This window comes from Talpa occidentalis, unplaced genomic scaffold (assembly GCF_014898055.3).
Source record: "Talpa occidentalis isolate TD23 unplaced genomic scaffold, MPIMG_talOcc4v2.1 talOcc4.8, whole genome shotgun sequence".
Classification (NCBI taxonomy): Eukaryota; Metazoa; Chordata; class Mammalia; order Eulipotyphla; family Talpidae; genus Talpa; species Talpa occidentalis.
The window spans coordinates 42,573,946-42,587,009 of record NW_023605194.1 but is presented as its reverse complement, the minus strand read 5'-3'; the positions used below and the strand labels follow the sequence as shown (position 1 = coordinate 42,587,009).

The window sequence follows — 13,064 nt, the reverse complement described above, 5'->3', positions numbered from 1 at the left end:
AGCTGATAATAGCTGTTAGTCTGATAATTAGTCTGATAATAGCTCTAATAACCAAATGGGGTTAATATAGATGATTTTAAATTGGGATCTCTGGTATATATCTGAGAGAAATTAAAAGAGGTACCCTGACCAAAAAAAAGACATGTAAACTATCCTAAATTCTAATTCTGCAAATAGTATATGGGTTCAAGTTCAGATGGAGTACTCTTCCAATCTAGACTTTCTTAAACCAAGGTCAGGGCCCTAACAAAGGAAATAAAACATGAATATGGGATATTGGTACTGGTATATTTTAAATAAGTTTTGGAAGAAGCTGTATGTAAATTCAATGTGTGGTTCCTGATTAGATGCTTAATATGCTAGAAAAACTTTCACTTGGGGGTTGGGAGCGGGAAGAAAAAAAAATATATTTTAAGATGTAGATCATTATCCCAAATCAAGGGTTAAAACAATGTATGAACACTCAAGAGTCCATGAGGGGAAAAAAACTATTATTTTTAAACAAGGTTTCTCAACCTCGGTGCTAATGATATTTTGGGCCAAATATTTCTTTGTTGGGGCGGCGGGTGGGGGGGGGCTGTGCTGTGCACTGTAGAACAATGAGCAGCATCCCTGGCTTCTACCCACAAGGTGCTAGCAGCAACCTGCCCCCTTGACTGTGACAACCAAAAAAACATCCCCAGGCAATCCCAATGTCCTCTGGGAGGCAAAATTGTCCCTAGCTGAGAATCACTGATCTAACATTTATTTTCATTAACTGATTTTCTTTTCTTTTTTAAAAAAAAGCTACCAAGTATTATATGGGCCATACTTACACTACAATAATTACTGTTTGTGTAAAATTTATCTGGGCAGCCTGTATTTCTATTTGTTAAATCTGACAGTACTAGTGACTAAAATAAAAGATTTGGAAAGCCACGATCCAATGCTAGATATGTCTCTGCCCACTTTCAGTGTGCTCATCATAACAAGTCAATAGATCTGAAAAAGAAGATCTCTCAAGAGATTCGTGGAGAGTCAGGGATCACAAACAATGCTACAGTTCTATGGAGGACTTACCATTGGGGTCTTTTCTGAGTAGAGTATTCATGACTGTAGCATGGAGTTTCACACTATTCCACTCTTTCACCATTAATCCAGAAGCCTGAAAACGTTCCAGAACCCGATCAACTAATTCCTGCAGTCTACAGAAATTGAAGAAAAAGAACAGATATCTTAGGAAACTCCTAAAACCCTAATTAATAATTCAGCAATGTTTATGGAGCATCTGCTACGGGTAAGTCACTGTACAAGGCTCTGCATGAGAAGAGGAAAAAGGCCATAGTGTCAATTATAACAGAATTCAGAATCTTTTTAAGAAGAAAGACATGGAAACAAATAACAGTATACAACATCATAATGAATGGTAAGGGATTGATCAACTACATAGGAGGGCCAGGTTTTCACAGCACGTTTAAACATGGTCTTGAAGGAACACAGAAAATCATCTTGGGAATAGGGGTCAAAAAGTCAGTCTTAAGAGGGAATTGCCCAAAAGGAAGAGCTTTTTGTATTGGCTTATCCAGTTACAGAACCAAATGCTACTATGGTTAATGAGTTTCTGCCAAGATCAAATAAATCTGGTAAATTTGCTCAAATAAGAAGGAACGTGACTGTGAAAGCTCCAGTAGTCTTGATTACCATGCCAATGTTTTAATGAAGTGGAGGTGTAGCACCAATGAAGACAACCACATGGAAAATCCATAGGCTGCATGACTGATTCCCTATATGGACGCCTGGTGGCTCTAAGCACTAAGGGTTCTCCAATGGTTGAGTAATATCTCCATGATGGCCATTCATTCTAATAGCTCTAACAGAACCAATTCTAACCCAAAACCTTTTTATTCTATTCATGTGTTTTGATCATCATATTAAAGAACCCCCTTCAACATTTCTTATAAGGCTGGCCTTGTAGTAACCTCGTTCAGAATTTTTTTTCTCTGGAAAACTTCAGTTTTGAAGAACACCTTTGCCAACTGTGATAATGAGGGGTTGTTATAATGGCAGACCTCAGAAAGCAGTCTCGTCTGTGACCACCCACTCATTTAATGGTAAATTAGATGAACCTATGGCTTTTGCATAATATGCCAAAACACCCACCATGGAGCCTGGAAAAGCACTCACTGAACACCGGTGCTGACTTGGATGTGCACATCAAATGACAGAGCAGTGCACTTGGTGAAGAGTGCAAGGAGCCTACACCTTTAAAAAAAAAAAAAAGACTCATGCATACAAGAACTGGGGTATGGGCCAGAGGTAGGGGGGGGGCAGGGTGTTTGTGTGTGTTTGTGTGTGTGTGTGTGTGTGTGTGTGTGTGTGTGTGTGTGTGTGTGTGTGGATTCACCAGAGACAGAGTGGGGAACAGAACAGGCGGACTGAATGAAATACACTGCTGAGGGGAACAGCGGGTGAGACAGGAGAGGTCTGCTGTGCCATGTGAGTCACCTCCCTGGCAGGGGAGCAAACTCATGTTGTAGTAGCTGGCAATAGCTTGACAGTGCTGAGACTTAACCCCTTGAGCCACCAGGGAGGCCCAGCCTACACCTTTTAACCTTTCCCTTAGCCTTTTCTGAGATTTGTGTTGCATGCTAATTGACTTCCCTGGATCAAAATAATCTTATACTCGACACCATGAATAGATTTCACATTTTTTAGGTTTTACATTTTTGATGTATTAGGAACAGTGTTTGTGTCAAATACTGCTCCTTCTCTTGTATGCCAATAGCCCTGGGATATTTGCAGAGCTCATGAATCTTCCATTGCTTTCTAGGCTGAGATTTTGTGGTAAGCACTGTGGCCAGTGAGTGGTATGTCCTCAGAGCAGGCCTGGATGGGTTTGTTTTATGTGTGATATGGGCTCCAAGTGGACTGCAGCCTCTGGTACCTTCCCCCTTTGTTACCTTTCACTCACTTAGATGTGGGCAAAATCACCCTTTTCTGTATATGCTGCTGCAAGAAGGAATTAGTCTAGAAACTGAATTAGAAGAACAAAAGATTCTCTTCCTTTTCATGCTTTTTATGTTCCAAAGTTCCAAATTAATCTTCTTAAGGTTCTCTTTTCTTTGTCTTAATTGTTTTAACTAAACACTGTCTACTAACCAAAGAATACTTATAACACGAGTAAGCCATAATTAATAATAAAATAAATAGCCATGTCCCTACCATCCACCTTCTAAATAGAACACAGGGCCAGGACTAGGGTGAAGAGCGGTATCTTCCCTGGGCACAAAATTTTAAGGGGTGCCCCCACCAAAACTGTAATAGACAGAAATAATGTTTTCATGCAATATTTTTAAAAGTCAAAATTAGGCCTCCCTGGTGGTGCAAGGGATTAAGGTGCAACCTAAGAAGCTGTCTGCAGCCACTGCAGCACGAGTTCTGTCCCCTGGCCAGCCAGGGAGCAACCCACATGGCACAGCAGACCTCTCCTGACTCGCCCGCTGCTCCCCTCAGCAGTGTACTTCTGTCAATCTGTCTGTTCTGTCCCCCACTCTGTCTCTGGTGAATCCTCTCAACCCCCACACCTCTAGCCTGTACCCCAGTTCTTGTATGCATAAATAAATAAATCTTTTTTTTAAAAAGTCAAAATTAATCCCCCCCTAAATCCATGGGGATATCCATGAATAGGCTATCAAAATTCTAAGTGAAGATGAGACCTCTATTACTGAGTTTTCCTTCTGCCTCAGGCTTGGCATGGTATAGAACAGTACAACCTTCTATTCCCTCGGGATGCTCCCCGTCATGGAGACCCCAGTTATTCCCTGCTGTCAGCCAGAGCACATGGGAAAGCCCCATGACCTCAGCACCTCTCAACGCACATTTTCTTATCAGGCTCCTCCACTCAGCAACATGCCAACTACACCTCGGTGCCTTTTGTTCTCTGAGCCCCTCACATCTACCCTGTTTCCTCTACTTTTGCAAATCTTATATCCTTTCAGGTCCAATTCAAATCCCACTTTTCCATGCAGCCCTTTCTAACTACCTTAGTATCCCCACTCCCCTATATCCACGAGCAGTGATTTTTGCCCATCTTTGATACGCTGCCTCACTTACACTGTATGCATTACTTAGTATTCTCACAGATGGTCCTTAACATTACACATTTGTCTGTCTCATCCTCCTATTAGATTATATGCTCCTCAGGAACATGTTATATTTGTCTTCTATCTACCATAATACCATTATACTTGGCTTTTGGCAACTATTGGCTGTGAGTGATTAACTGGTGGATTTGATTGATTAAAATGTGAGAAGTGAATATAAAAAATAAAATACACCTGATCTTGAAGGATCATTAAAGAATCACAGATAAAACCAGGGAAGAAAGGACACTTCAAGCCAAAGAAACAGTATCTGCAAAGCTGTCAAAGTATGCAAGATCATAACTTACTTGTAAAAATGTCAAATATGTGGTATAACTGTAACAAAGTGAGAGAAGAGGGATAGTGAAGATGGATATATAAGCAGTGGTCATATCATGGGAAGCCACAGAAATTTTTTAAAAAGGAATGATGTGGTTAGATGTCCATTTGAAAGCTGATTCTTTAGCAGAGTGGAAATGTTTTAGAAAAGGAAGAGACCAGACCAGTGATACAGCCAGTCTATATTATAGTACAGCTAGAGCAGGACTATAATAGAAATAGCAAAAACAGTGTGAAAAGCACTGTTAAGTACTTTTTATCTGTTAAGTCATTTAATCCTCATAGGAAATTATTGTTCCTATTTTACCATTAAGGAACATGAGGCACAGAGAAGTTAGAAAATGTGGCCAATGTCACAAAACTAGTAAATGGCAGGTGCAAAGTTAGAACCCATGCTGTCTAATTTCAGGCTTTATAAAGTCAATACCATGAACAGGGAACGGATAAAACTCTAAACCATGGCAGAGGCAATCAGAACTGAGACAACGGCACATATTCAAAAGAGCTATGTGAGAGAGAAGCTCGTGCCTTTCATATGGTAGTGTAAGAGAAAGAAAGGGTTGAGACTGACGTTCAAAAGTCTGCCTTAAATGATCAAGTAGGTCACAGACTGAGTGTGTGAACTGATAGAGAAATAATTGCTATTCTTACGTTGCGTTGTTCTGTTTTTCATATGTGGCACAGGGTTTCAGCTAGGAAATGTTGAAGAAAAAGATAAAAATAGAAGCCTAAAGCTCAAGAGAAAAATCTGGGCAAAAGACATAGGTTGGAAGTCATCAGTGCAAAGCCAGTAGTTAAAAGCATAAGATAGATGCAGCCAGTGGGGAGAAAGGATTTGAAGCAAGGCAAAAAAAAAAAAGCTAAGGACAGAGTCCTATAGAATATTCCCAGGTCAGGGGGAAAGAAGGGAACCAGCAAAAACAATCAATAAGGATGAGAAACAAGAAAAGGAATACTTCAGAAAGGCTGGAAGGAGAATTACAAGGGGGGAGAAAGGAATAATCAACACAGTACAATACTGTAGAAAACTAAAGTAAGAAAAGGATCAAAAAATGCTACATACTTCTCACAATCAGAATGTTATCAGAGATCTGTGGCAAAGGAATTTACTGGCACACTGGAGATGCAATCCTTGTTAGAGAAGACCAAGGGAAAAGCCAGAGCAAGGAGATGGAGTAAGTACACATTAACTCACCCTTTCAAGAAACTTAAAAGGAAGAAAACAAACTAATGCTTTGGTAATTTGAAGATAGAGTTGAAAGCAGGTTTGTATTTGAGGAGAAAGAGTTGAAAATGCTTATTGACAAGAGGAAATTATCCAATAAGGAAGAGGAAACTTTTAGGCAATGAGGGGATTGACAGAACAGCATCTAAAAGAGGATAGAAGAGCTGATAGCTTAACAGGTGATAAGAAATCAGAGGTGGGCAGAACAAGTCCCTGCCCTTAAGCAACTTACATTCAAGTAAGAGACACAGACAGTAAACAAATACTTGTCCTATATTATTGGGAGGCGCTAAGAGCCATGAAGCAAAGGAAATGGAAAAGTGGGAGGAGAGGCTGGAGTGGGGGAGGGAAGGGAAGTACTACTTTAGACTGGCTGATCGGGGAAGTTCACAGAAATAGACAATAGTTCCTAAGGGAACAGCAGTCCAGAGAAAGGGAATAACAAGTACAGACACCTGAGGCAGCATAGGTATAGTGACTGAGAAACAGTAAGAAGCTAGCATATGGAGTGAAACTGAGGAGAAAGTAATGAAGTTGGAGAGGTTGGGAGAATTTTAAAAAGATACATAGGCTCTTATAAGCCATTGTAAGGACTTTAGCTTTCACTCTGAGGGAGGTGGGGAAGTTTTGGAAGGTATTCAGCAGAATGACAAGATCTGACTGGCATTTTATTTTTTTTATATTTTATTTTATATATTTTTTACATCATTTTTCATTTTTGCACAGTGTATGCTTTTTCATCTTGGTTATAGTCCCCATACAATTCCCACCCTCCTTATTTTGACCATAATCCCTCCTTACCCCCGCCCCCAACAGTGTGCCACTGGCTTATAGTTGCTTGTTGATTTTGATTTTTACTTTATTATGGCATTTTAAATGGAAGCCTTTGGCTATTGCGTGGAGGGCACAGGGATGGAGGTAAGGATGGAAGCAGAAAAGCAGTTAAAAGGCTGTGGCTGCAGGTGGTTGGGGTGGCTGCAATAGAGGTGATGAGAAATGGCAACTTTTCTGATATACTGGACTCGAGTTGAAGGTGGTTCTTTAAGAATTTTTTGTCCTGAATGACTGGATGATTGGATATCAAAGAACATAACACATTCAGGGATTTGTAAGAAGTCTGTAGAGAGGAAAGAGCAATGAAATGGAAAGGCACTCTGAAGCCATGTTATAAAGGGTACAATGGGGCAGGCAAGGTTGGAATCTTATTTAGCAGGCACAGAAAACCAATGAAGTCTGCAAGAAGCAAGATGAAAGATGAACAGGGAGAAAACTAAGGCAAGGAAGTCAGTTAAGAGAGATGCTGTGCTTCTTAATTATTTTTCTGATTATAAAAATAATGACCATTATTGAAAAAAGTGGGAGAATGCAGAAAAACATAAAAAAGGAAAACATAACCTTACCATCTATACTTAACTTTTTCTTATATAATTTGTCTTTTTTTATATATATACATTAATTTAAAAAAGATAAAACATATTTTTTCCATAACTGATTGACTTCACTTAACATACCCTGAATATTTTCCCATGTCATAAAGCACTTTTCCGAAATAACCATTTTAGATACCATTTAGATGAATTTGAACTATCAATGAAAAAGGCAAACCAATAAAATGTTGGTAAGGATGCAGAAAGAGAATTCAAGAACATGACCTTGTCCCCACATTCCTAAGGGTAAAATAAAATACATTCATATTGCACATAACTGCTTTTGCAGTTAATCTATTTAATTAATTGTGCATGTGAATTTCCAAGCAAAGACCTACAGTATAATGGGTCTAAAGTTTCTGATTAACTAACATCATGGCAGAACCATAAAGTTTTTAAATGTTTCCAAATATTACATCTTAACTTAAGTCTGAACATAACAAGCACTGTAAAATCTACAATTACAAACCGCAACAGAATGATACCTCATTTTTCTTTCTCCTCTATTAAAGAAAAAGAAGTGGTTAGGGAAAGTTTGATTGTGTTTATAAAAGGGTACAGAAATACTAGAGGAAGGAAATTAAATAGATTAACAAAGGGAACAAGTTTTCAGCTTTGTCTTTCTGAAAAAACTAAAGCTTCTGTTCAATTTACAGACTTAGAACTCTGAAGGAATTAAAGCCTAAATCCTAGTCTAACCAACTCATTTTACACAAAAGGAAATGAAACACAGACAGGTTGAGCTGCTCAAAGTCAGGACAGAGGAGCCAGAATTCAAGTCTCCTGGCAGCCAGTTATGCTCCATTATCAATTCACTGTGCAACCCAGGAAGTCTGGCTCATTGTCTTATTCACTGCATTATCCTGCACTAAGTTTAAACCTAATTGACATCTAACAGGTGCTCAATAAATAGCTGTTGCACGCATGCATGAATTCATAGGTGACAAATATTTTGGAATAATTTTAAGATAACTTAAGAGTCCTTGGCACAATCTGCAAATTGCCAGGTTGATGTTACAGATACTATATTTGACAAAATGTCAGTATATTTCTAACACTATAGTTTTTCAGTTCTTACTCTTCATTGATTCTTTCCTATTTGACTAAGAATGAGTCACAAGACTACTCTATGCCTTTGCTCCTCATGAGTGGGTTAAAAATAATACAGGGCTGCTATGAGAAAAATAATTATTCTTAAGCAGTTGTTCATTTAGATAGTGCTTCCTTATGTTTGAAAACAGACACTAGTTATTAATGCCTTAAATTTATAAACTTTTAGTTCAGAGACCTGGAAGTGCTACAAAGCTCAAGCAGCCCACAGCCATCCTCACAGACATAGAGTTGGAGCAATTGTCATGGATTCCCAGCAAGTGCAAATTCCCGACTTTTGCTTGGGTTCCCTCCCCCACTGTAATCTCCTATGACAATGGATTTCTCAATTTCTTTCCAATAAATATTATATAAATTTGGTTTAATCTACTTTGAGGCCATTGTCTTAGGTTCATATAATTTTAGGATTATTGTATCTCTGGTAAACTTTTATCATTATGCAATAGTCCTCCCTACTGCTAAAAATGCATTTTGTAAGCCTATCGTGTTAGATATTAGTTATATCAACTTTCTCTTATATTTGTTTAGTATATCTTTTTCCATTCTATTATTTCAGTCTTACACTGACTATATCTCGTGTATACAGCATACAGCTGAATTCTGTTTACATTTTATATCTTTCTTAATTGGTGAGTCTATTTCATCAGCATATACTGTAATTATTCTATGTTTTGAACTTCTTCCTATCTTAAAATTTAATTTCTACTTCCATTTTTTTGTATTGAATTTGTATTTGTTTCTTTTCACTCTTTTTTTTTGAACTCTATATACTCTATTTTTATATTTAAATTTTTTACTATACCCATTAAGCTTAACCAAGTTAAATATCTTAACAATCCTCTCACAAATAATAAAGATATCTAGAATACTTCAACTCCAGAATTCCCTTTAGTCCTGATTTATATGTTGTTAGGTGATGTACATTAACTGAACAGTGCTAGTTCTATAATTTTTTACACTATACCAATTAGATTAATTTAAATGTACTTTACACAGTGACAAAATTGCTTAACAGTGATTTCTCAGAATGTACCCCTATCATTAAGCAATACCTGACTATACATCACTTAGAAGTAGCTTTACTGCAGATATCTCATAGTAATAAATTCCAGTTTTGTTCAGCTATAGTCTTTATTTCACCCTTTTTCTTTAAAGATTTTTTTCCTAGGTTAACAGTTGTTTTCTGTAGAAAATATTTTGCTGTCACTTGGCTTCCACTGTTGCTACTGAAAAGTCCCTGCCCTTAAAATTGTTAATCCTTTTAGGTGTCTTCTTTAAAGATTTTCTCTTTGTCTCTAGTGTTCCACAGCTCCACTATAATTTATCTTGAAATGGATTTCTTTTTATTTATTCTGTTTTTATTTAATCTTTTTTCCCCCCTCTAATCGATTGCTAAATTCAACTTCTCCAAGTTTTTCATATGGGCATCTCATGTCACCCTATCTCTCCCTCATTATGCTTCAGCTGTGCTGGAATTTGCTAGTCTTTTTCTTGTCTGAGGGTTTTTGCACTACATTTCCTTTTCCATAGAATGAAAGATGGGAAGAACCTCCCCATCACCTTTTGCCTGCAAACCCCCACTCCATTAGATTTCAATTCAAAAGCAATTCCTTAATGAGGCTTTCCTTGACCCTGCCCTACCCTATTCTATTTTTTTCTTTTGTTTATATTTTTTATTTTTGTACATCATTGTTCATTTTTGTACAATATTTGATTTCTTCCCTCAGGTGTAGTCCCCATTATTCTCCCATCACCCAAGCATCCGTGAACTATCATCATTGTATCCTATGCTCTTCCATCCCTTTTTTTGACCCCTCTCCTTTCCCCTCCCCTGCTGTATGCCTCAGATCTATGGGCATTAGGAAAATGGATAAAGGATCCATATCTTCTGAGTATAAAGGGTGTCCCAAATGGTGGAATAATCTATGGAGGCAAGATTTTGAGATGTTAAGAAGGAATAGAGTCTTGAGAATAAGTAAAGGGATTAGCCTCATTAGAGACCACACGTACCATTTGTTAGAAAGCATGAAAATCCAGTACGGTGGAGTTGATGAGACTAAGTAGATTGTGAGGGAACAAGGAAGGAAGTCAATGGGCTGGCTTCATGTTTTAAGCAAAATGTGAGGAAGTCACTTCTGGGAGGGGAAAGGATAGAGAGTAATAGAACAGGATAGCCACTGTGTTCAAAGCTTAAGTTGTAGCAACAGCTCACTACCAAATAATGAGCAAAATGTTGCCACAAATTCCTTACTTGGTTATGCTTTACTAAACCCAGAAATGTGTAAGTGTGGCTACACTATACCACCTCTGTTCCAGAGGAAAAATCAGATCTAAGTGGTCCCATCCTTTTAAGGTCAGGTACTTCATTCAGTCAATTTAAGGGATTCTTTGATCTAAAATATAGGAAATTAGACATAGAAAGTTAAGCATTTGTATTTTTCTACCTATGACCTCTCTCACCACTGCCGTTTGGATTGAGCAGTGTCTTGCTATATAAAGAAAAACAAACAAACAAAAAGATTGAATGTTCCTTGAAAACAGAACCATGTCTCAATTCTATACCTTGCAGAAAGGAGGCATTCAAATACTTTTTAAATTTAAATAAGAGGTGTACAAATTCCTTAGACACTATAAATCTTGGGAGGGAAATTTATAAATCTGTTTGAAATAACACAAACTCTTATTATGAAAGAGGAATGGGCAATAGAAAGGAGAAAATAAAGCGGTAAGAGAAATGGGAATTACTCAAATATGTTCTTGGTTTATCAACTTACAAAATCTTGACAACAGAAAGTATAGAAAATTTGTAAGAGTATAAGAAAATAAAGAATATATTCACTTTTTGAGCCTTTACCCTTCCATTAGGGTATATGGAAATTATACCTACGTACTGTGTTCAGAGGACATAACACTTCCATAGCTCTTATTTTCTTCCAACCTTAGAACTTCCTATTCTTCTCTTTACTTGAAGACCTCCCACAAATTAGGGTCTGACCATTAAAGCTAAAGGCAAACATATCCAATGGAAACAAATTACAAAGTAATGATTTTATCATTCTTTCTCTTTGACCACTCTTTTTGCCTCTGAAAGTCATCAAGAGTAGCGTAAATCAGAACTGAAGTCTATGCCATCTATATATTAAAATATACTTGAAGTCATAGATTAGAAAAAAAGTCACTATTTTATTTAGTGAAACATCGTAATTTTCCACGTAGCTTCATGTTAACAGATATCTAGAGGTTAGCATAGATTTAAGCTTTATAACAGCTAAGTTTATAGTAAGTATCAACAAAAAATTACATAATTCCCATCACAGAAGGAAACAAATAGAGGTCAGGCCGAGTATAATGGCCTATAAAATTACAAAGTTAATCAAGAAAATAAAAAATGGGCCTCCCTGGTGGCACAAGGAGTTAAGTCTCTTCTTGCATTATGAAGCTATCGCCAGCCACTGAGACATGAGTTGGATCCCCAGCCAGGGAGCTAACCCACACCGCACAGCAGACCTCTCCCCTCAGCAGTATATTTTGGTCACTCCACCTGTTCTGCTCCTCACTCCATCTCTTACTATCCCCCCCTTCTCCCACACCGCTGGCCTACACCCCACTCTTTTATGCATAAATAAATCTTTTTTTAAAAAAAGAAAGAACAGAAAAACCATAACCATGTCTATGATATATTTTAAAGACATGAGTCATCCCAAAAGAATTGCGAACAGCTCTAATAAGAATCCCCAAAAGGCAGAAACAACCCAAATGTGTAGCAACTTATAAAGGAATAAAAAAGTGGTATCTTCATTCAATGGAGTATTATTTAGCCATAGGAAGGAATGAAGTACTAATACAAGCTACAAGATAGATAAACCTTGAAAATAATATGCTCAGTAAAAGAAGCCAAGCACCAAAGGACACCTTATATAGCTCTGTTTATAGGAAATATCCAGAATAGTCAAATCCATAGAGAATTAATACATTATTGTTTATTAGGGGCAGGGAAAAGAGATATGGTGGTAGGGAAGAATGGAGAGTGACAGCTAAATGGGTATGGAATTTCCTTTTGAAGTGATAAAAATGTTTTGGAACTAGACAGTGGTGATGGTTGCACAATGTTGTTAATGTATTTAATGCCACTAAATTACATGCTTTCAAATGGTTAAGATAGTGGCTTTTTAAAAACATTATGTGAATTTTATCATTTTCCAAAAAAAGTGGGTCACAATTTTCCATCTTACTCTAGGAGTAATAGTTAGAAAATTGTCTCTCCTACTCAATCTAGCATACACACACTGAAAACCTTCTTCATTACAGCATAGGGTTTCAGAGCATGATTGTGCTTTCTATGTGTTCCTCAGTCAATTTACTTACTAAACTCTCTGAGATGCCTTGATCTACAAAGTGGGCATAAGAACAATCTATCTCATACAGAAGCATGAAGATAAAATGGTGGTAATACAATCTAAGCACAGTGCCAAGGAAGTGCAAGGGCTAAACAAAAGTTAATTATAATTTCCCTGGAAACTATGCAACCATAAATATTCTAAATAAATCTTATTTAGAGCAGAGATTCTCACAGTATGGTATGTCTATGGAAGTTCCCTGAGACTCTTTTAAGGAGTCCTATGAGATGAAACCTATTTCTAAAATACTTATGTTATGTTATTTGCCTTTTTTACTATAATGACATTTACACTGTTAGTGCAAAAAAAAGCAATGGTAGGTAAAACTGCTGGCTCCTTAGTACAGATTAAGTACTAAGTAGGTCACTAGTATCAAATTATACTACTATTAATATGCTCTGCACTATATATTTACTATACATTTCACTAAAATGAAAACCAGTTT

The 13,064-nt window shown here is 37.3% G+C and overlaps 1 protein-coding gene across 2 annotated transcripts in view; it reads right to left on the bottom strand.

Moving 5' to 3' along the window:
* The window catches only part of ASCC1 (activating signal cointegrator 1 complex subunit 1), a 96,390-nt gene that overhangs the window by 36,547 nt on the left and 46,779 nt on the right, over positions 1–13,064 (bottom strand). For both annotated transcript variants that reach the window (XM_054690592.1, XM_037497543.2), the window contains exon 8: positions 1,060–1,184. In XM_054690592.1, coding sequence (XP_054546567.1) covers positions 1,060–1,184 — 125 coding nt within the window. The remainder of the gene's footprint in view (positions 1–1,059; positions 1,185–13,064) is intronic.